This window comes from Lottia gigantea, assembly GCF_000327385.1.
Source record: "Lottia gigantea unplaced genomic scaffold LOTGIsca_26, whole genome shotgun sequence".
Classification (NCBI taxonomy): domain Eukaryota; kingdom Metazoa; phylum Mollusca; class Gastropoda; family Lottiidae; genus Lottia; species Lottia gigantea.
This window is the reverse complement of record NW_008708797.1, coordinates 1,442,871-1,468,699: the sequence shown is the minus strand read 5'-3', so window position 1 is coordinate 1,468,699 and position 25,829 is coordinate 1,442,871. Positions and strand designations below refer to the sequence as shown.

At 31.2% G+C, this 25,829-nt stretch overlaps 2 protein-coding genes and 1 pseudogene across 3 annotated transcripts in view; 1 reads left to right on the top strand and 2 right to left on the bottom strand.

Annotated features, from left to right (window-relative positions):
- Positions 1-248: 248 nt before the first annotated feature.
- LOTGIDRAFT_160804 (hypothetical protein) lies at positions 249-2,127 on the bottom strand (the record flags this gene model as incomplete). Its single annotated transcript, XM_009055995.1, has 3 exons — positions 249-775; positions 1,249-1,324; positions 1,831-2,127. 3 exons carry the CDS (start codon positions 2,125-2,127, stop codon positions 249-251), a joined length of 900 nt encoding a protein of 299 aa, XP_009054243.1.
- A 7,450-nt stretch (positions 2,128-9,577) lies between these two features.
- LOTGIDRAFT_188889 (hypothetical protein) lies at positions 9,578-18,889 on the bottom strand (the record flags this gene model as incomplete). Its single annotated transcript, XM_009055994.1, has 9 exons — positions 18,776-18,889; positions 15,437-15,558; positions 14,913-15,057; positions 14,308-14,402; positions 13,873-13,985; positions 13,200-13,291; positions 11,907-11,965; positions 10,057-10,164; positions 9,578-9,701 (listed from the first exon to the last, which is right to left on the bottom strand). Coding segments are annotated over exons 2-9 (849 nt in total), but the record flags the coding sequence as incomplete, so codon positions are not given.
- A 303-nt stretch (positions 18,890-19,192) lies between these two features.
- The window catches only part of LOTGIDRAFT_150144, a pseudogene marked incomplete at its 3' end in the record, with an annotated part of 50,766 nt that continues 44,129 nt past the window's right edge, over positions 19,193-25,829 (top strand). Inside the window, exons 1-2 of the mRNA in view lie at positions 19,193-19,297; positions 19,509-19,559. Coding sequence covers positions 19,283-19,297; positions 19,509-19,559 — 66 coding nt within the window. The remainder of the gene's footprint in view (positions 19,298-19,508; positions 19,560-25,829) is intronic.

Here is a 25,829-nt window from a genome sequence, read left to right as displayed (position 1 = left end):
CAATGGGTCCAGGTTAAAAACTCGGTTGGCATAATTTGCATATTTGCTTGTTACTCAGTGTTTGTAGTCACAAAAACTTTAGCGCCATTCCGCATTAAGACTTTGTTCCAGTACTTTCATTCATACTGTCATTGATTTGTGTTTAATTGTGATTATCAGAAGTGTATTTCCAAGTTTTTTCATATTGAATATTTTGTACTTTCCTCCTTAAAGTTGCTAACTATAAATAATTCATTCTCTGGGGCGAACTATGCAGGAGTGAGAACAACAACCTTTATTCTCAAGTAGACGCGATAGAGTGTTATGTTACCGCGATTTATAGGCCAATACATAGCATCACGAGAACCCATCAAGTCACTTTCACTACATCTCGAATCATTAGCATACCACCAACTACCGTGACGATTATTAGCACAGTTAAAAGAGGTTTGATCCAATCCAGGAGATGAGAAAGGAGATCCTTCTATGTTCACTACTTCTTTAAGTGAGTCGCCACAATTCTTTTTTAATATCTGATACTGTCCAAGATGTATTGGATACCCACTCGATGCCGCTCCAATGGTAAAATCATTATAATTACTTTCGCAATAAGTTTTATGATTAAGAACAACTGATAGCTTACTGCGTCCGTGGTTGTCTAAAACTTCCTTGATTCTTGTCAGTCCCAGCCAGTGATCACCGTTAGCATCTCCAAAACCATCAATATATTCTGTAATGTTTCTGTTGAAGTTTAACTTGTTGCACATAGTATCACGTAACATGAATTGAGTACAACCTCCAAATCACATACTACCTCGAATGCACTAACTGAGGCTGTTGGTTTGATGTAAGAACGTACCAAAGTGCCAAAAATGTCCCATCCTCGATCATCAGAACAATCTGTAAATGAAAACTAATTTTTGTCCGCTTATCAGACAGTTCGATGAAAGTATTAGCTCTATATGTACTGCAATGGTAACGTCTTCACAATGTCAAGATAATGCGTCTTAAACATCGACTGCAATAACATCCTTTCTTGTATCACAGAATGAAGCGATTTGATTGGATTGGACGCCAATGGATACAGTCAATCAGAGCCCTCGACAGAAAGATTGTAAACATTATTGCTTATGTCGAGGACTCGAAGATTAGCTGTATTCGCTTAGGTACAATACAACAAAATCGCTGCAAAAAGCAACTTCCGTGATACAAGTAAGGTGTCTTATGTTAGTAATATGACAGCGTGAAGATGCAACAGGAATATCTTACCTTTAATGGTATTTTGACAGTTGTCACCATATAAACCTATAGGACAAATCGCTTTATTATTCACCTTACTGTATGTCTAGAAAACAAAATATAAGGAACATTTGAGAAATTCTAACAATTCTGTGTTTTATCGTTAAAGGATGAGTTTCAACTGTGTTATATGATTTTATCCATTTAAAGATTCAAATAGTTCTACTAGATTTAGACACGATGTATATCTCGGTTCCGATCCTGTGGAAATAATTTCCCTGACTTATATTCTTGACCAACCAAAAGAACTAAAGGCTCCAGAAAAAGCTTCACGATGAATAATACATAGTTTAGGATTATGAAATCTACCACAACCACGTTTGCAATATGACCAACAAAGTTTCAATAACTTTTTACACAGCAATACATGTTACAAATTCTCAGATGCTGTATATACAGAGTACTACTTGAGATGCTCCCGTGGAATCATACAATTGTCAAGAACCAACGACTTCTAGATTTATATTGAATTGTTTTAATACCCTTTCATTCATGCATTTCAGATTGTATATTTGTAAATACCTTGTGTGGAATATTTGTATTAAATATTACCTTCATAAAGCAGGAACATCCAGAAGGTTGTGGAGTCGCACAGTTTTCTCCTTCTATATATAAAGAACATTCAATTCCGTCTTGGTGAGTGCAAATCATCATTCTTCTACAGTTAAAATTCTGTGAACAATCCCGAGCACATAACAAAGGACTATCATACATTGATACGGATAAAACCTGAGTCAGAGAACAACTGTCATTGAGAACTTTAGTGGCTCTAAATTCAGAAATATCCGTCGAACTGAACACGAGTAGGACAAAATCTAATAAAATAACAACTATAGCTTCGAATTGCATCTTGTAGTTGTAGACCTTCGAATATCAAATTTGTTCGTTGAACTACATCATATATTTACACGTAAACATGTCATCAGTGAGAAATAGGTAGAATGCTTTTTAGATTTATAATGTTAAACGTGGATTCCCCACGAGTCAAAAATTTTTGATTAATTTCAAAGACCATTATGTTAGTACCCCGTGATCTTTTTGTAGGTAGTTGAACTAATGCTTTTAAACTTATCCCTGTATTTTCACTATTTTTATCACATATTTATGTATATCAATTGAAACGTCTTACAAAGGATTCGTTAAAAAAAATGGAATCCATTTTTACAATCATCCGAAACGCTTTTGGCCTAATGAAGTCTCCCGTGGTGAAATAAAAAATAAAAGCTGTTCATTATCTTATCAAGTAGCGCACCAGTCTTGAAAATTATAACAATGCTTTACAGAATTATTTTCAATAGTTTAAAATATAGTTTCCGAGATAGCAAAATCAAAACTCAACGGACAAGCGATCCGTAGCTTTTGTTGTATTATGTTCTTTATTATAAAGAGAGTTGGGGAAGGTCTGCTGTTAAAGGCACTTCTGTTTTTATTTATTTCGAAAACAATTAGGCTGTGTAGATATAATTATACTTACATTGGTGGAATCAGGACTGTTTTGAATAATTTGAAACTCAGATCTATGCCCACATGTACCACATGCAGTCTGAATTCCAATTCTACATCTCTGATAGTTTTAGAACGGCAGACTTTCTGTAATGATTTTACCCAGAACTGTGCAATCAAACTGTCGTAAACGGTCGGGGCTGGTGTCAGACCTCATTCCAGACTAAATTGGCCATTACTTTTCCAACTTTGACGCGAGAGATATAATTTTGTTTTCAAATGAAAGTTTATCATGCCCTGCGGTTATATCAATCTAAACTAGAAATCGGAATTTAAAACTTTTGAGAAAATCGACTTTGAAGTATCACCCCTTTTCAAAAGAAATATCCCATGGAATTCTTTTGCTAAAAGTGTCCTGAAGTAAAAGTGGTATATTACGGGCAGACTTTAAAGTACCACCCCTATTTTCACGAGAAAAAAAACCCCGAAGGCTGTTTACTGGAAACGTCTGTAGTCGGCAGATTATGCTCGGAAAGAACTTAGGAACTTGAAATTTAGAACAATTTCAGATCTGTGCTCACATGCAGTCAATTTTACATCTCTGATTGATTTCAAACGGCAGTCTGTCAAAATTTGGGGTTTTTACCAGGCTAGTGCCTGACCTCTCCTCCAAAATAAGGTAGCTTGCCACTCATTCATAAACTGTACTCTCTATTGTGTTCACAAACAAATTTTGACGCGTTTTTCAAAAGTCAAGGGCAATAACTCAAAAACCGTTCATCGAAAGATCGTCAAATTCGAACTTGTCCAAGATCTCATTAATATAAATGATCACACCAAATTTCATTCAAATCAGATAAAAACTGTTGTCTCTATTGCGTTCACAAGCCAAGTGTGGACGGACGGACCGACGGGCAGGGGCGACGACAATATACGACGTTCATTGAAAAATCGTAAAATTAAAACTTGAAAGAGATCTTATCAATTCCAGTGCTCGTACCAAGTAAGTTTCATCAAAATCCATTGAAAATTGTAGTTTCTATTGTCCCACAACAAATTTTCGCGTGATTTTACTAAGCCAAGGGCAATAACTTAAATCTGTTTGTCGAAAAGTCTTCAAATTCGAACTTGATGGAGATCTTATCAATTCTAATGTTCACACCAAGTTTCATCAGAATCAGAAAAAAGGTGCTGTTGCGGACAGACTATGCACTTTAGTAACCTTAAATTTAGAACTTCAAATTCCACCTAAACATACTTCTGGCTAGAGGAAACATTACCACCTCAGATGGATATGCAGATGTCTATTAAGTTGATTTTTACATCTCTGATAATACACAAACTTTTCAAAACTGTTTATTAAAACATATTGCTTATACAATTCTTATTAAACCCTTTTGACTGATTTTATAATAAAACATGACTGTGTCAGAATGTACGATTTGAAAAACAATAAAATCGATGTTGACTTATTATAACATGACACATAACATTTCACCTTGACCTCATATTTACGTTTCTTATTCTGCACAGTATATTACAAATTTATCAAAGTCTTCTGTAGGTACACTATTTATCAAAATAGTTCAGTAATCGCTTATAGGCTTGGTTAATAACCTTCTGTATTTTGTTCTATAAATACTGCCAAGTAATAACAACAACAGCCAGATACAAAAATCACTTACAGGCCTGGTAAATAACATTATCAAACTTGTTTAATAAATACTTTAGATAAGAAGCAATAGTAGTCAGATGCTCCATTTATTTTGATATCACAACATAGCTCTATGAGATAAATAACTCATAGAGCTCAAATTTAAAATAATAAATAATCAAAAAAATATCACAGTTGAAATGGATGGATTGATCACTAAGTTGTGTTGGAAAATTCAGGACATCAGAGCTATTTTATTACTAGCTACCAATTTTTGTGCAGATGAACTCTGAGATATGCCCTGTGTGGAAAACAATGCTGTTTTTTCTCTCCTTCTTTCTAATTCAGCCCAACGACTCTCTTCTAATTCCCTCTGAAATACAAACAATGTATGTTAAATTGCCAAAGACTTCATTGGATGTTTGGAAAATAAGGCTAATTGACAAACATAACATAATTTCTTTAGAAGATCTGACAAGATATGACCCATCGGTACACTACCTTCCTAAAAACTAGAGTATGGGTTTACTCATCCTTTGAGAGTTCATAATACCACACTGGACATATTCTAATATATCATCCCCTTCAAAAAGTCCACCCTGATGATATTAGAACACCATTAGAACTTTGCTAGTCTAATTTAATTGTTTTCATGGTTTTTTTTCCATCTCAAAGTATTTTTGTGACATGGTATGACACATTGGTGTCACTAAAAGACCCCAAAATACAGCGAATCTTCTAAATACTTTTAAAGCTTTACCTTCTGTTTAATGAGTGTTTTAGTTCTACTTGCAGAACCAGGTTTGGCTCTGATTTTACTATAACCCTTTTCTCTCTGTCTTTCAGCTTTCTTTTCTTCTAATTTCTTCTGTAATTCTGTTAGTTTCTCATCTTTTATTTCAGGTTTCTGATTTTTGTTCTTCTTTTTATCTTCCAACCTATAAAGAGATTAATATAAATAGTGTTTTAGTTCAACATTAAATATTCTGATATAGAAATTGTGCCTATACAACATAGAATGAGATTACTGGTTATGTTCAAAGCACATCAAAATCAGCTTTTTGCTAAGCTGAATCACATACAGCTCTTTTAAGCTCAGCATATAAATAACAGTTTCAACGATGTTTCTCTGGTCTATCAAGCTTGTGAATACCCAAATTTTGAAATGTACCTGCTTAAGAATATTGTGTGAATGGGGCTTCAGAATTAAAGGGATTGTAAAGAGGTTTTCTAAACTTTTTATGTGTATCGGTGACACAGAGAGCACCAATTCGCACCATTCTAATTTTCATTCCGATGTCTGTGGTTCATGCAATTCCACTAAAACTAACACGTTTTATGACGTCACTAGAGGGGAACCGCATATATATTAATAGTAGCTTCCCTCTTGTTTTAGTGGAATTGCAAGAACCACAGACATCGGAATGAAAATTGGGATGGTGAAAATTTATGCTATCAGTGTCCCCAATATACATAAAAAGTTTAGAAAATCTCTTTACAATCCCCTTAATTGTCTCAATTATTAATTTAATATATAAAGTGAATATAATTTACCTTTCAGCAGCAGATCTTGTTTGTTGTGTTCTATGTTTACAAATTGTTTCTAAAGTATCTAATAATAATTGATCTTTAGCCTAGAATAAAGCATCAAAATGTGAAATTTTACCATTTATCTGATTTTAACATAACAATTAAAACAATGTTACGAAAATACAGGCACAAGACTGATGAGATGGGCATTATTGCACATTTTGTAGTACACAGTGCCCTTGTTTTAGTACAGCCAATACAATTGGCTAGAATCCTTTCTCATGTCAATCCTGTTACCTGCATCATTGAAATGAAAAAGAAGGAATATTCAATAGTACTATGCATGATTCAATCATCAGCTAGCATAGCAATCATTTTAAAAATATATCAATCAATTCACAAACCTGTTTACTAGCTAGAATATCATCTCTCTTCTTTTCTTCTTCTTCTTCATTAGCTGTTCTTAATATTGACAACCTTTCTCTTAGCTACAACATAAAATAATCAAACTGTTTTAAAGGTTTGTGATATTTTTCATGTTCATCTTATGAAAAGAACTTTAAACAATGATAAACTTAGTAAAGGTGATACATTTTACTGAAGTTCAAACTTTTCATGTTTATTTTAAACCATTTCTAGTGTGTGCAGCTAACTAAAACTTCAACACATAATACTGTTTTTTTATTTTTAATAGACCAAAATCTGTCATCTGTGTCTGGTTTAAGTAGACACTATCTAAGATTTGAGGAACAGCTAATATCTAAAACATTCTCACCTCAACAATAGACATTTCACTGAGTAAACCCATACCAGCTGTTGATGTTAGATCTACAAACTTAAATCTTATAACTGGTACAGCTTCCATAGCCCTGATCTGAGCTATTAACTCCATCTTTTTTCTCATATCTTCTTCAGCCTTAAATCAAGAAATAATTATTATTAACTAAGTCCTTTTCAAAGGAACACAATCACAATATGTATGACAAATTGTTTTTATTACTAACTAGTTATAATTCTCAAGAATGTTAAAATAAAGATTTGTTCTTATCCAGCTATTCTATAAATCTCTTGATACTATTATGTCCTGGATTATCTGTACCCATGTACTGCTGGGTCAATAGAACTACATCACAGTCACCAAATTTACACATTTGAAACAGAAATTTAACAAATTTTAAAGTTTTCAAAAATCCATTTTAAGTTCCAAAAGTTCTAAAACAATGATATCAAAAATATTTTCACCTTTTCTAAGGCTTGCCTCATTAGTTCTTTACTTTCTTCATTTACTTCTTGTACTGAAAAATATTTAAATTATTTAACATTAGTTATCTTATTAATCAACAACACATAAACTAACAACTATCAAATTGAAAGCAATTTATATTTGGGGCATTTATGAAAATTCAAACATTGAATACATGATATACTTCATAAATTTTATATTTTAACAGAAGAAAGAAAAATATTACCTATAGATTGTTTATATTCCTGTAATTTTCTCTGTACTTGTTTTATATTTTTATGACCTTGCATTGTTTGTTCTACCAACGTCCTGGAAGTATCAAATAGAAACTAAACATGAAAAACATGAAAACACAAACTTTTTATAGACCTCCACAGGCCTTTGAAAACATTCATTTTTCAAGTGTTTGAAAATGCAGACATTAATGTGATCTATGGGACATAACTCTGGTTTGCTCTTGACTAAGACAAAATCTACAAGAGTAAAAATAACAAACCTCATTTGTTGTTCTTCTTTAAATCTTTTCTCTAAATATTCCTGCATTATTTGTTGAGTCTAAAACAAGGAAAAAGTCAGAGTTTATTTAGTAGGCTAATGAGTAATAAGGCCATTATATAACATAGGTATGATCTCTCACTACCTTTCATCAACTCACTGTGCATATTTGAATTATGTGATTACTTTGTAATTTTTTCCAGAATCCATTAAATTTCTCATCAAATTTATGTATTCCAATGCTGAAATTCTTGTGACCTAGGCCAGTGCTTCTATAGGAGTTATCTCTTTTAACACCTTATACCAGGTTTTGATGATACCATAACAAGTACTTTGAAGTGTCCCCTCCCCCCAATCAATGCTCTTTTATTTGCAGTCTTTAATTCTTTGAATGCACTTCAAAATTCATATTATTTTTTATCATTCAGCAATGGTGAGATCCTGTATATAAATAATAAACAATAATAAATTACCTCTTCCTTCATTTCTTGAACTCTTTGTTGGTTTTCTTTTGCCAGATTTTGACGAGCTAAGATGGCTTCTTCATAACTTAGCTTTCCTTCAAGCCTTCTTCTTTCTATTTCTGATAACTGGACTTCATAATCTCTTTGCCTCATCTCAGATTGCCATTTTAAAAATGGTGTTGTATCTTTAGCACCAGCCTCTAAGTTCTCTAATCTGAAGAGAAGATAGTAAAATGATACAGAAACTTATAAAACAAATCTACAAAATCATGATATGTCAACATCTAAACCTTCATACTATTTCTTATCTTTCCTATGTCCCAAATTGTGTTTTATGTGTTTTTGTTTGTTAGTTTGTATTTTTGTGCATATTTATCATCCTTTGCTACAGAGTGTAATGGCCTTTCTATTACAGTATTTCAGGGATACAAACCATCAGAAATGGGTGGCAACAATTAGTGTTTCACATTTCATATGGGTATATAAAAATGACCTGCTGAAAAAATAAGTACTGGTATTCTTACTTTTTTATGACTTCATCTTCACGTTTTTGATATAACAGACCTTCTCTTAATATACTAGCAGTATTTAACTTGACAGCCTTCTCTTTAGTCTATCAAAATATAATGTAAAATGTGATCTTGGTAGAATCAAATTAACTGTTATTTCTTGCAAAAATAAAATACTGCACTGATTCAGGATTTTGGTTCTGTAAATATAGGTAAAGTGAAAAAAATATTGGCCTTAGGGCGAAAACTGTGGAAATCTTATTCATCTTCATACATGGCTTTATACTTCATGTCTTAATCTAGTCTAAAATTGTAAGCTTTCAAAAACAAAGTCAAAGTCTTGAAAAAAAAAGACTATACTAAGACATGCAGTCTACAAACTTATTTGTATACTTGTTTGATGGCAGAAGACATAAATAATGGGTTTATAACATCAAATGCACCATAAAATATAGGTGTCTATTTATCAACACAGTAAATAGGTTAACAGAACCCATATACAATAAATGACAGAAGACAAGCCATATAAAGGTGAAACAAAAGGCAAAATATGTCAGCTTCTTTTTTGATCCCCATTCTGAATTAAAAAAAAATTCAGGGTAAAAAATATTTAAAAAGGACATCTTCATTACTTATTCTTATGATATAATTGTTTCTATTTTGTTCTGTTTTGTTTTTTATTGACAAAAGTTGAATTAATGGTCATCACTAAACCACGCTTTTTCATATTTTACTTTCTTACAAAGAAAAACATAATCCCTCTTAGTAACCTGATGGGTTTATAAAGACAAGCAACAGTTTATGAGGTGGTTTGTCTTTACAAACCCATCAAGCTACTTTTTAAACAGTTGTCCTTATAGCAATTCTCTTACAAGTTGTAGCGATATGTGTTGGTTTGTGGTACCATTTGATCAAATACTCACAAATGTACTTACAAAGGAAGGTGTCTTGCTAGCTTTATGTTTATCAAAATCCAGTTTTGCATCTTCTTTTGCCATTATATTAGACATTATTTCTTTAGTTTTCTCAGATTTTTCTGTATTGGCGCAAGCAAACTGTTTCCTGGATGCTTCTATTAGATGCTCCTAAAAAAGCATAAAAATATGAAGTTATTCAAACTGAATTACCTTTTTGACCTCAAGAGAAGCAGTAGTGGGGCCTAAATAGTTTGTACACCTTATTACTAGTAAATTTATAAAGTTTATACATTTTTGAACCAAAATTCTTATGACTTTGTTGAATTTGATGTTCAATGCAATAAGTAATTTGGCAGGCGTTGGGCATAATCACTCTTCTGCAACACCTGACGGAAATCTATGATTTGGTTGGGCAACTTGATTGCCCCTTAGATAGTTTTAACTCTTGCCTTTTCATTGAGTTACTGAATAAATGTAGACTATGCTGTCTTAGCCAGCTAGAAAATGTAATTTGATGGTGTACCTCAGCTATCCTTCTATTTATTTCCTTAGCTTCATTTAATCTGTCTATTTCTGTAGGAGTTCTATAAATATGTTTAGGTACTGGTTTATGCGGAGCGAGTTTAGGGATCTAAAATAAAACAAAGTAATTCTTACAAGAGCTTAGAGTTTAGAAGGGATATATTTTCTCAGTACATGTATATGTATTATCATACCAGTGGAAGGAGCTAAACTTCAACTACCTATAGTAACATCCAGATGAAATCATCTTAAACAGGCCTCACACTACACGATTTTACCTACGATTGTGTATATTACGACACTTCAAGACATCATACAGCAAATATGTTGTATTGTATAGCAGGCTATCATGCTGTCCATTCTCTCACACTACACGATGTAATGTAGCAAGCCATTTTGCGTCATCAACCTTGACAAAAATGGAATGAGACCTTGAGGCTTCTGGGGTCTTTAATTATCCGTGCACATAACAAAAGACAAACCAAGAAAAGGATACGGACATGTCCCTGGCATGCAAGGAGAAAGGAGTTTTGTGCCATTGTTTAATGCGGGAACTGAAGAATGAAGACATCCCTGGACATTCCAACTTCACCCTATATCAAATAATATTGCAAAAGCCATGTTCCAATCGATCAATCAATCTGTCATTCTTTCTAGGCCACACCTGTGTCAGGCAACAATTTGAATTCAGAGTGGCAACCAATGGAATTGGGCTAGGTTATCACAGCGTATGTGTGCTACCTATGATTGGCCACGATTTCATTATATTTTTGGACATTTTCAAAACTCTACGCTCAGACAAGACGCCCTGCGCGCCCATGATCGTGTGCGTTGTTGTGTCGTACACACCATCACAATACACTACATCATAGTGAAATCGCACAGTGTGAGGCCTAATTTACAGATTAAAGACATGTAAGGGTTAATCTTTTGCCTATTCACCATCTCCATTAAAATCCATTAACAACATTTCAAATGCTCTTTTTGATCATTGACATAATAAATGAAAATGTCTTATAATAAAATATTTTTTTTAAAAAGTATGCTGATAGTGTGAATTGAAATACTGTGTAAATTATCTTTCAAGTTAAATATTGTCTTATCAAATTTCATGTCATTAAACATGTAGGCCTAATGTCACCATAACCTATATCAGTACAGAGATATAAGTTTAACATTAAATTGAAATGCAGAAAAGGTTTAGATTTAAGAATTTTGAATGTGCTTATATATTTTAAGCTTCAACTCAGACTGGGATTAAAATCACAGAAGCTGTTGACATTAGACAATCTGCTAACTTTTCAAGTCATTATTTTAATATTAGGATACATTGCACTAGTGTCGTCTTGACCCAGTAAATCATGATATAAAAAAACTTAGAAATATGTTAACCATTTTGAGGTTAGAATTTATAAAATCAATGACAAAGGTATATCATGTTTTAACTGACAACTGTAACATTGGAATGTCAACAAAATTCATGACATGTTTTTATGAATATTCTAAATACTAGCCTGGTTTTAAATATGACAACAACAAGTTATGAAACTTTTAGTGTCAATATATAGAGCAGATGCACATTTACACTTTTCAGTTTTCACATGTATAATAGGCGCATCATAAACCGCAATTATGGGTTTCTTGGTTCTCAATGTGACTAGAGAGATTTGTGAACATTGATGTCTATTAAACATCATTAATTTAGTCAGTTAGTCAAGTTTTATCTTGAGTAAGAAAAGTCTTTAAGAAAAGTCTTGAATTAAAATGGAAAATGCAGAGCTTCATGATGTCACTTTCTGGTTTACTCTGATAGTCTAGTTTAGTATTATCATAAAGTATACTGATACTTACTGGTTCTGGTAATGGTACCATTCTGGCTCTCGGTTGAGTTATATTGAATGGTTTGATTTCTGAAAATAAGTATATATAATTAAATCACGATTCCGTTTACACGGTATCACGCAATTTGATTGGATAACAGCAGTCACATGAATTCGGTTTATATCTGTGTAAACGGAATGTAAATATAAGCTCCGCCCCTTAACGGACTATTTTTATCATTGAGTTTGATTGACGTGGCGTAGGAGAGGGTACTATAGGCGAAAGCCTGTTCGCTAATCGTATTATGTAAATAAATATTGTTTATATAAAAAAACACTTCACTGAATGATTACGTTATTTTCGAATGTGCATACTCTAAATATCAACAAAATCATGATTTTTGAACTTAATTCGAACCTTGACTTTCAATAATTGAACTTTAAATGTGGCCGCTCCGTCAACTTTCAAGCAGTAGACAGTAGACTATAAATAGGTGACCTACTTATTGCTGATTGGCTGTTCTCTACCAAGTCTCTATCGTTAGTATCAGTTCATTAACGTTATGTTAAAATTTTAGGTATTTATGCGCCAATTTTGTGCCCTAGTTTGTTGCTATTTTAGATACGCGGATTTAAACAGTATACACAGGTTTTTTCTGTTTATACATCGATAAACTGAAAAAATGTTCAGGTCATTCCTTAAGTGTTTTATTTATCAGTACATATTTGTACATAGCTGGCTGAAATATTCTGACTAAAAACACCTAAAACTGAGTTCAAATTATATTAAAAAATTTGATTTGCAATTTATTACACCAAATTTCAATAATGGTTAAAGTTAAAGTCAAGTTAAATTTTGATGTGCAATAAATAGAAATTCAAAATGTTCCAACTGTAGATCTTAGATTGATCTTGCCAATGACGTTAGTTCCAGAAGGTATTAGAGACTGCCAAGAGTTTCTGTATATTTCTAGATTTGGCAGACAAATCTCACGAAAAATATACACTTTGATTCACAGATTGTCTTGATAAATTTCAATTTTGGCTAATCATACAAAATTTTGGATCGTAAAAGGGGTTATTTTTTATCTCAAACTGCGATACAGTACCCTGTACTATGTTATACAAACTTTGTAGATCAAAATTCTAATGTATTTAAGTAAACTCAATTTCCGCCAAAATGGAGATATTACCATATTTTTTTTTTCTGAAAATCAGATCAACAGACTTATTTAAGGACAACATTAAAGATAATGTACTATAAAAAGTTTGAATATATTCAAGTTTCACCATTCATTTGACACTAATAAGTTACTATACATACCAGTATTTTTGGTTGTTGATTTCTTGGGTTTAACTTTATTTTCAATTCTGTCTCTCATCTGGGTTAATATATCAGTTAATTCAGGGTGCCACCTGTTAACATAATAAAAATGATAATATAATATTAATTATATAAACAGCAAAATATAATGATGATACATAGTAATAAGGGCTATATTTGATTATAATAATTTTCTAGAATATTTTTAAAGTATTGAATCATGAAGTTTTTATATTTCATTTGATAAACTCGTTAAAATGTAATTTATCATGTAAATTGAGATCCATCTAGAAATATCAACTTTTATCTGGAATTTCAACATTTTGATAAATCTAAATAGTTTATCATAATTTCTATATAAAAATATATGTTATATCAAAATATTAACAATAAGTTTTAAATGTTTTGGTGTGGATAAAAAGTCTAACCTAATGACATGCGGTGTGCAGTGAGAGATATTTTGCAGATAAGTACTATAAGCCAAGTCTTTTTTGATTCTCAACTCAAAGGGTTTTGGTTTTATGTCCAATCTGAATGACAAGATGGTTTTTTTATGCCAATTCACCAATTATTAGGGTGAAAGGTATCATGTCAACTTATGCATGGATCAGGCTCAGGAGTCTCATTTTGTCAAGCAAGTGTCTGATTCAATTACCATGGTAAAAAATCTTACCTTAATAAGGGAGAGAGTAGTATAGTTTGAACAAAACTATGTTCATATAATTTACACCAGGAATCTTTTATCCATGTTAATAAGTTCCTTTCATCCAGGAAAAAATTTAAAAACTGAAAATAAAATGTTATATACAATCTTATATATATTAATGAACTTTTTCATCTTTAGACATACAGAAATACTGTTTTTAGATCAAGTTCTTCAGCAGAAGTGTAATGTACCAATAATATGTGCTCACAAAAGCAAATTATAGTTGAGCAAATATATTTGTGTCACACCCCTTTTTGAGGTAGAATAATTTGTATTTGAGACAATGTAAAATATATGTGTATTCTGATCATTATGTTTTAAGCTACCTACAGTGGATTGCTTGTGTTTTATGTAAGTACCTGTTTTATAATTCAAGAATGTTGATATCTAATTTGTCAATACCTTAAAAACTCTGTTGATATCTTGTGAATAAATAAATCTTCTAAATTGTGAAATTCCTAATTCGTCTAATCTAAACAACATCAAATAACAGAATACTGAAAGAAATGAAAATATAATTAGAACTTCAAATGGCTGCATGTGATATGATACTTTCTGCCAAAAATCTCTAAATCAATCAAATCAATTATCTCGTCTCGATAAACATCATCTGCAAGCAAGTGTAAATCAGTTATTTTGAAATAAACCAAATTTCTTTGTTACTCCATTCAACTCAGTATTGTTATAAAAGGGAACATATAATCAAAGAAATATCACTACTAAGAGGTTTGGCCAAGGACCAGCTGATAGACAGAATCAAGAACATAAGTTCTTATCTTAATCAAATATGTTTGTTTCTTGGGTTTGTGGATGCTGTTTCCTACTATAGCAATATTTGTATGTGACATATTCAGTAGCCACATAGTTGTCTATATCTGCATTATGAAAATGGCATGTAGCAATAAATTTTTTCTCTAAATTTCTAAAAATTTATAACATGTGTACATATTTTATAAGCTTAGTCAGAAAAAAATATCACACCTGCAAAATATCTACAAAGATCATACCTGAATATAGACTGCGTTCAGATTTTAAAGCTATTTTGCCATCTTTAATATAGAAACCATTGACTACTGTATCTATAACAGATATATATCTGATACAACCAGTAAATACTTCTATTATAAATGCCTTTATATCTTCTTCATATATCTACAATACATCAATAATAAACATTTTATATACTATATAGAACTGATGGTTAGATCTTGGTTTTAGTTATCAGCTTAAAGCTCTAGAATCAAAGTCCAATATCTTTATTGAATTTTGACTCCACTAGATCATTTACATTTCCTAGATTTTTCTGTTCACAGGTCCTATTTGGAGAACACAAATATTTTTTTTCCTCATATATATAATGCCTGTAATGATCATAAAGAGCAGTTGAAATACTATGTTCAAATTTGTGGTCAACAATATGAATTTAGACTTCTGTTTATCACTTTGGTAAAATAAAAGTATAGGTGACATCTCTTTTTGCCTCTACCTCTAGCAATGTTGTGAGTGGTGGAATCCTGAATCTGTTTTTTACCTGATAGTTGTTAAAATACTGTTCAATATGTTCTTCTACAGAGACCATGCCACTATCATAACTATCTACTATACACATGCAGTGCTGTAGAATCTGATTGTGATTTAAAGACATGCTGACTTCTACAAACATAAAATAATGTGCATGAGAAATAAGCAAAGAATTACCACTGATTATATATTAACTATTTCTACAAATGAAATAAGTGAATGTGCAATATATTACATAAAATTGACTGATAAAAAGAAGAGTATAGTCCTCAATGTGACATTTCATAAAACATATCATCAAAAAAATAGACTGATAAAAAGAAGAGTATAGTCTTCAATGTGACATTTCATAAAACATATCATCAAAAAAATTGACTGATAAAAAGAAGAGTATAGTCCTCAATGTGACATCTCATAAAACATATCATCAAAAAAATTGACTGATAAAAAGAAGAGTATAGTCCTCAATGTGACATTTCATAAAACATATCATCAAAAAAATAGACTGATAAAAAGAAGAGTATAGTCCTCAATGTGACATTTCATAAAACATATCATCAAAAAAATTGACTGATAAAAAGAAGAGTATAGTCCTCAATGTGACATTTCATAAAACATATCATCAAAAAAATTGACTGATAAAAAGAAGAGTATAGTCCTCAATGTGACATTTCATAAAACATATCATCAAAAAAATTGACTGATAAAAAGAAGAGTATAGTCCTCAATGTGACATTTCATAAAACATATCATCAAAAAAATTGACTGATAAAAAGAAGAGTATAGTCTTCAATGTGACATTTCATAAAACATATCATCAAAAAAATTGACTGATAAAAAGAAGAGTATAGTCCTCAATGTGACATTTCATAAAACATATCATCAAAAAAATTGACTGATAAAAAGAAGAGTATAGTCCTCAATGTGACATTTCATAAAACATATCATCAAAAAAATTGACCGATAAAAAGAAGAGTATAGTCCTCAATGTGACATTTCATAAAACATATCATCAAAAAAATTGACTGATAAAAAGAAGAGTATAGTCCTCAATATGACATTTCATAAAACATATCATCAAAAAAATTGACTGATAAAAAGAAGAGTATAGTCTTCAATGTGACATTTCATAAAACATATCATCAAAAAAATTGACCGATAAAAAGAAGAGTATAGTCTTCAATGTGACATCTCATAAAACATATCATCAAAAAAATTGACTGATAAAAAGAAGAGTAAGTTTATCATCGAATAATATCTATTACCTAAGTTTCAATACATATTCAAGTCAAATTTGACATCCACAGCTGTACAAAAAAAAAAATAATCAATGAATAACTTTGTTGATCATATATATAGTACATAAAGGATCATTTTATGATTAGGCCTATGTGGAAATATTTGTATTTAAGCTAATGAAATATGCATAATTTTGTAAATGGTAATCGATTCACTAACAATAAGTTTGGAGCATGTTAATCTAACATCAAAGTCAATATAAAGTCAGAACTCTGATGATAATGGTATGGTATATCATATCAAACTTATCAAGTGATAGATAATTTATCAAGTTCAGATAATAAATTATTCTTATATCAGATAATTTTTACAACGTGGCATAAAATTTAGAGGATAGCAGTGACAAAGAAATAAAAATGTCTAACGGTACTGGTGTGGTAAGATATTTCTATTTAAATTTGATGGGAACTGTGTACATAGACCTACTTGATTTGATCTGCAAGTTCTTAAAAATGTTCTTGATTTATTTCTTTGCCAGTTGGACAGAGTATTTTATTTATTTAATATTCTTTGGCAATAATGAAGTGAAAAAATGTTCCAATTAAAACCAGATCAGGCACTTGTCATTGGCTCATTTACTGATAAAATATAAATTGCTATCTGTAGATGTTCTTTTCCTATAAACATAAGGTTACTAATTGGTTGGATTAATTAAATTGTTTTTATACTCCAAAATTATTCAAATCATGGTCTTCTTAAACAAATAGTATTAATATATAGTTTAATGCAATTATGAATCCATGAAAATTGGACTGATTTCATATTATTTTATGCATAGCCTTTGGGAATTTTTTAAAACCAACAAGATAAAATGAAAAAAGTTCTTGAAAGGATACTAAAATTAAAGTAATTTCACCAGGCCTGACATTTAATTTCAACATTTCTTCCAAAACATCAAAGATCAAATTAAAGTCTGACTTCAGATGACTAAAAATAACCTCAGCCATAACTATCACAAATAAAAGTTTTGTCTGCTATTATTACAGCCTCGTAAAATATCAGCATCATTACTAGCAACAATTGAAGAACGTAAAGGTCTTTTGGAGGTAAGTGATTTAAACTTTTTTTTAAATTCATTCTTTTAAAATCTTGTTACCAGTACTGTGAAACTAGGACAATAAGAAATGATGAGTATAACAATGTTCTGCTATTAATAATAAAGCGTACAGTAAGCTTATTAGGCCAACCTATATACTGCTAAGTTATATATTCTATCACATGGTAACTAACTTTCATAACCTAAGATTTTCTGAGATAGTCAAGATCGGTAATATCAGCACAGGCTTTACATCTACATATACAAAGCTCAGCCTGTTAGTGGCAATTGTCCAAAATTTCATGATCCATTATTAAAGGTCTTATTCAGATATTGAGCTCTATAAGAGGGTATTAAACATAGCTCCATCTTTGACAATGATGCAAACTCAGATCTAAAACTTACTGACTGAATATTTCTAGTCTATAATATGCTATTATGCTTAGTTATCATTAAATTGATCTTAGCTTGAATCTATGATGGATAGGTGCCATACGTAGAACCAGATTTAGACATTTATAGGACATATATATAGTGTTGAGCGATCAAGATACTGTGTGGTAAAAAGCTTGATTTTGGAGATGAGAAAAGAGTTGTACATAGGCCTAATTCTTTAATGAAATATCATTGTTAAAAATCAGTGCCATATGATATATTATGATGCAATGAGTTTTGTCTAAAATCTCTTTGAAGTCCAGATAGAAATATTAGCTTTTCTTTCTTTAGTTTGTTTCACAAGATTCATAAATAAATGCTGTGAAACTTTCTTAGGTTTTTGACATATAATTTTGTCTTATACATGACAGCACATAAGGCCTACCTTAATAGTTTATTTTTTCGGTGAAAGAATCCAGATGATTGTTATGAGTTCAATCCAGAATGGAAGCCGCCATATTGATATTGCCAGGGAAACGTAAACAAAAAAGGAATGAACCTTTTATCGGCAACCAACGTTTTCACAAAAAAAGTGATATTATACGATCACTTACGTTAAGATAAAGTTTAAGTACTTACATACTTAAAACTCCCTAAATCTACACTTTAAACAGAGATATGTACATATATCACTTAGAAATTGATATAAAACTACTAGAAACTCTATTTGTTTACACTTTTAGTCGCCATGTTGTTTATATGAAGTCACGTGACTGACAAATACAGAAATTTATCATTTTTCCGTAATCCTCCTCCTGATTTGATTCCATATCAAATTAAAGATTTAGGAACATGTTGCGTTTTAATGATTAATTTGACTGTTTGGATTTCAAATTTTTTAATAATGATCGTTGATTTCCGTATGCAAAATAGCATGCAAATGAGATTCCGGAGATTTTTCATTAAGACTCGATCTTTGAGTCTCTTAGTGTTCACTGCACAAAATGAATAATTTGACAACCGAGACTAAAGTTATAGCGTCGTTCTGGATAAAGTGGTAAATACATTCAGTAAGCTTTGTGTTGGATAGAAAGCAGGAACCGAAATTGAATTGTGCACATAGTATTCCTGGTAGTAGCAGCTAAGATGGAACCGTTGGAAGTAAGGAATTTTTAAAAAAGAAATCATGCTATGTGGTTGTCAAATTATCATATTACCGGAGATTATTGAATTTTGCGGCCGAAAATTAAGCGAAATTGACCATTTGCATTCTAAAGTCTTGTAATTCTTCTGGCCAATTCCACAGACTGGTGCTTTGTTTGGCATCCAAATTGCTTGTTTACTTTACGTGGTTTGCTTTCTATATTTACAGCAAAGAGAAATATCTGCTCCTCGAGTTGGAAGATTTAAGGTTTATATTCAGGTAAGAATGTACTTTGATTGATTCTATAGATTGCATGCATGCAACACATTACAAGAAAAAACCAAACTAATCACTCACTCCATACAACAATTGAATAAATGCCAATTTGTAAACCTACATACATTTCAAATTTTTTAATTCTTAAAGGAAAACATTTCAAAGTTATCACAATAATTATTACCAATTCCTGTCTAAAAACATGAAAATGTTGAAAAATGGATTTTTTGATCATTTTGATGAATGTGGTTTGACTTTCAAGAAATACCATCTGTTGAGGGAAACCACAAAATAAAACCTGATACATGGCCTACTTAGCCAAAATCAATATCATTTGTATTTTAGTTGTGCATTTTTATTTGAGCTCTTCTCAGAACAAGGCCAATAACAGGTTGTTTTAAGACAAAGTCAATTTGAAGGAGAAAATACCAGAAAATTTTATTTTGTTAGAAAAAAATTTCCAGAAAGTAAATGTTTTTCTAAAGTTAAAGTGGTTGTAGATTATCTTCTATAAACAAAGTGTGGCTAAATTTATAGTTAAAAAGATATTTATATATCCAATATAGGAGGAAATTAATTTGATTCATTCATATGATAGAACATTGACCAGTTCATTTCCATGATCAATCAGAGCATGTAAATGTATTTAAAGTACCTATCTTTTTCTTAGCACACATTGTAGAAATACCAAATGATTTTATAAGCTAAAGAGATTAAGAAATATACTGAAACAGTTCCTATATTTCTATAGCTGATGCCCTCAGTTATCGTCATGCCAAAAATCTGCTTAAAATCGTATCGAAGATCTATAGCCTAAATGGATTTCACAATAAACAATTTTTGATTTAGGTTTTGCATTGAACTAAGAAAGCACTAAATCAATGTTTATTTTCAAATTGCATTATTTTTCAATGGAATCTAAACATTTTTGTTACATTTTCTGTTTCACTCCCTCAAGAATTATGTTAGAAGACCTTCAATTATTTAACAACAGACTAACAGAATATTGATATGCATGTTATATTACTATAGGAAACTAAAATACACTAAAATAACATTAAATTGGTTGGCTGCCAAATGTTTAAAACTGTGATTCTCCTTCAATTTTTCAAAACATAGTTCACATCTGCTTAGGAAGTCAAATGATTGTTTACATTCTATATTATGTCACAAAAAGCTGTCATTGTTGATAGACCTGTTTGTAAACAATGATGAAATGTAAACACGTGATTGAAGTGTTTTGTTGACAAGACAGTGGTTGTTAAAGACAGCATGTTGACATTGTTACCCATTCTGCACATGTGATTGATATTTGAGAAGAAAGGTTGAGCTGATAAAAATATGTCCTTGTCCTGCATTTTCTAAATGGACCTGTGACTATTTGCAATAAGTGCATTAAGTTAAGTTATAGTGAATTATAAAGCATGCAATCTCTTTCTAATATTATTTAGATTCAAGTGAATCTCTACGTGAGCCTATAATATTATTTACAAGGCTCAATTAACTAAATAAACTATCTTCAGATAAGCAATTAGATTGCAAAGGTTTGAATCCTTCTATAGACTAGAAAGGGCTCAACTTTTACAAGATCTCGTATTAGGGTCTTAAGTAAATATTCATGATGTCATATGATTTTCAAACCAGCCAATCAACACACTTTTACATATGATTTGCTTTGCAAATATGAACACATGTAAATCAAAATGTCAGTATTTCATGAGGATGGGCATGGTATTTCCTCTTGAGAATTGTCCCCCGTCCTTTTTACCTATAAACGGGTATGATTGGACCTTAAGGTTATGGCTTTTATCAATATATCCACCTGTTTAAATTACGGTGCAGTGTATTTAGATAAATATTCTAGCTTACTCTGGTCATAGTATTTCTAGTAGATTCTAGTAAGGTCAAGGTTATGTTTGTATTGATTGACAATACTCCTTGCCTTGATTTATGGTCAAATTAAATTGTTTCTCATTGACTAAGTTATGAAAGAGAATTGTTATTCATTTCCTTTAATACAAGCTTGGGCCATTATTATTATATTATGAGTTCACGCCTGTTGGTTTAGTGTTGCCTACTTATATGTACTATGTAGTTATATTCTTAAGATTGGTTGTACTATAATTGATATATGCACAATGTCACAAGACGGACGGGCGGATCCTAAATTTCCCCCCTGTAAAGGAAAACAAAGATAATTGTTAACATATTTACATACAAAACAAATTAACATACATAGTTAAATCGTAAGAATCAAATCTAATGAATGTCTAGTGATCACACAAGATAATGTTCGCACACACGTGAAGTTCCGCACTACCTCCACAAAATATAATCACAGTTTATCCAAATATTTTCCTTGTAGACATCTAGTTAAGTCCTTGTGTACTGGTATAACAAACGAAGTTACCATTTATGAAAACCATCTCATTCCCATGAAAGTTTAGATCTTACATTTATCAATGACGTAACGATATTTCAACTACAGCTTATATACATCAAAAACATAACTACAGCATTTTGTCATGCGAGTACTCATACACACTGATTCTCACCATAAATCAATAATAACCATTTTCTACTGAAGGCCCAATTTCACCTAGTAGTAGCCCAATATGCTTATACACCTAGAAGCATTCTACTGAAAGATACTATTCACCTAAAAGTATCAATTAACCAACACCAATTCCATCCTAAGACACCTAGCATAAGATTCACTCAACATCGTAACCAATTGCCGAGTAACAAAATGACAAACATAAAAACCTTATATAGCACTCTTGCACACAATGCACGGACTTTCATACAATCTAATACTCACATGACAAACCTCTCGAATATCAAGACACTAAAATAACAATACTTTTATTAACATGTAAATCGTATCTACATTAGTTTGCGCGAGTCGTAGAGGTACGTTTGCGCGAGCCACAAATATGCGTTTGCGCGAGCCATTAATATGCGTTTGCGCGATAAAACTTAATAATTTTGTGACACACAATGTCAAACCAATAAAGTTCTTAAGACAGTCTGAATGTGGACACATTGAAAATGGTTTGCCTATAAACAGTTTGAATCAGATTGACCTTTTGACCTTGAATTTCATGGCCTTTAGTCCTCTGATTGTAATTTGGTATTTCACATTGTGAAATGATGGTACCAGCTTTTATTCTATAATTAGCTATTTCTCATATATTGACCTTCACTTTCAATGATAGTTTTTTTATGGCCTTATTGGACTAATAAATACAAGCTACATTATGCTGTGATCAGTGAAAGCAGGACAAGGGCAATAACTATCTATCTCTTTTGTCATGAAATCCTAGACAGACACATTAGGTTTTTTTCCTTTCAAAAGGCTGATTAAAAAATTCAAAGGAAGTCTTTTGTCTAAGTGCCCCCTATCAGAGTTAGGAAGCACCTTACATATTGACTAACTGAGCACAGCATCTTTTAACACTGACAAAGTATTGTAGAGCTCTTTGTATGCAGATAACTAAGATGATTTTTATGCAAAATTTAGTTTGATTTATGTGTCCGATGGTTTGCATACATTATTCCATATACCTAGAGCTTTGTTTACACATCAAATTACAAGACAAACCAAGCATAACAATTGAAATTTGAATAGATAGATAGTAAATAAATAAAAGCAATAAAACTTGTTATTATTTGTTAATATTCCACCTGTAAACGTGTTTACAATTTGAAGTGTCAGATAGTAATATAGTTACAGTATTTATGAAATATGCCAGCAGGGCCTCGTTCCACAAAAAATCTTTTTTGTTGTAAATGCGGTATTTCTCAATGCAAATTTTACACTTAGTAAGATAATGCTGTTGAACACATGAAGTTTTTGTATAATTATATACTTTACTGTGATAAAGAGCTATAATTCCAAATGATCATATCATGACAAATATTATCATAATGACTTCCTTATACCAGCAAACCTGTCTATAATGATTCTAAGGAAGTCTGAAAATTTACATTATATAACTAAAAGTCTGTCAATATCTTTTCATGACAAATATTTCAATAATAACTTCCTTATACAAACAAACTATCAATGCTTCCAAGGAAATCTGAAAATGTACATTTTGACACATAATATAAATTACTTTCAAAAACAACAGAGGTTGATGGATGGAAATGAGTTTTCTTATCCAATTCATTTTACATGTAATTCCAAACTTTTTGTTCAAAGAATATAAAGATTTTTCATTTAGATAAAAAGTTTAAATTACAATGTAATGATGTTGCTTTTTCAGGGTTAATGTCCTATTGACTTGTTGACCTTAGGGATTTCAATTCTGAATTGGCCTATAACTTATTCTTGACATAAATTGAAAACTATTTAATATAGGTAAAAGGAAAAAGCATCCTAGGATGAGACAACAAAATAAGACTATTCATGTTTTAGGTTGTGCACCATCCTTTGATAGTTAGAAATCAAACAGGAGTAGTCAAATGTAGGCCACTGTGCTGACCAAATTCCTCTCATGAATTGCACACATCTTGGCATTTCTTTATCAGCCTAATAATGTTGTGAAAGTAGGTTATGAAGCTCCCTTTCATTACTATCAACAACAATTTAATCCACAATACAAGCTACACAGAATAATGATCTATAGATATTTCATTAAATTTAGAATTATGTGTGTAACAATTCAGTTGATTTTGATACGGTTCCTGCAAGTTGATATAAGCCATATGTTGCACTAGATATTTCATATGATTCTGTTACCTGTAGTTTTAGTGGTAAGAAATGTAAACTATGTTGGTAGTACTTTATATTTCATAGCAATTCTTGTTTTCAAACCTGGTTGCCATGTGCTCTTTTGTTGACAAGAGTAGTTTTAGTCTATAATGCACTACGTGTTCATTTTATAGAAACTTGAATTTTAGTGATTCATCAGTCATATAAAATTATTCTGATTTTTAACATTCTTATTATATTCACATTATATCACTGGTAAATGGGTTAATGTCATTCAGGGTATGAGGAAATGTTTGTGTGGTCTCTTTTGAATATTAATTGTTAAGGGATAAAACATGCCCTGTAGGAAGCATTTTGGTTTATTGTCCTATCTCACCAACTGCTTCCTTTTTCCAATGTTTTAAGGGTTGAGGTAGTATTCATGTCAATATATGTAATTAAGTGATTTCATCTGTCATCAGATCAATGCTATGTGAAAGCATATAATTATACACCTACTGGTTATTTGTATATGAATAATGTAAAAAACTCTATGAGTAAGGAAAACTTTCAAAATCATGGGATATGCAAAATACCAAGCAGCACCAACAAGACAGTAACTATTTTTAAATAAAAATGAATTTGGCTTTCTTTGACATGATAGAAATTTTCTGGAAACTTTGTATAAAAACAGCCAATGTCTCTAAAACCTTCCCTTCCATTTTTCCTAAACAATGAAAATACAAAGAAAACTGAATGGTTAGCTCTTTTTTGTCCTGAACTTCCTTGATTTTATCTTTGCATGTGATCACAGTAAAGATATTGTTAATTTCAAAGTTATTCTCACAAATTGCTATCCAGTATTTCTGTATGAGACAATCCACAAATGTTTTCTTTCGTGATGCTGTGTTAACCAAAGTAAATGAAATTTACAAGTTAACCCTTTTGAGACAAGTATAATCTGGTTAACCCTCTACTGTAAAGATATTAATCTGTCACTGGAGTCAGTAAGTCAATTTATGGTAGTCTGATGTTGAAAGTAATATAAAGACTAAGAACTATAGTAATGTAGATTTTATCAGGTCATGAATCTAGTCTACAGACCTGGGCTTGAAAATGAGAAAAACATTAGGGTACATTGACTTTGTGATTTAAGGCAGTTGATGATTTTTAGCATTATTTTTAAAAAAAAAAAAACAATATACCATCGGAATCACAAGGAAGAGACTAACATATACTGATTGAAAATTTGAACCCATTATTCAAATCACAATCGATATTTCAAACCACCAACTCACACCAACAAAATCAATGATGTTTAAGTAGATATGAATCAGTTTATTAGCTAGCTTGTCATTAAAACATTACTGATTCTATCAAAGAGCAAAAATGACTTAACAAAAATCAGAACCTTTGGTGCAGAAAATAGGAGTCTGTTAAAATGAAATTCACTCAAACCCTCATAAATATAATATCAAGGTTTCCATCAAGAAAAATTATTGAGGAACAAAAACTGACTAATACATGCTAAATGAACAGGTTTTTTTGAAGATAATTGTGAGAAATATACCATC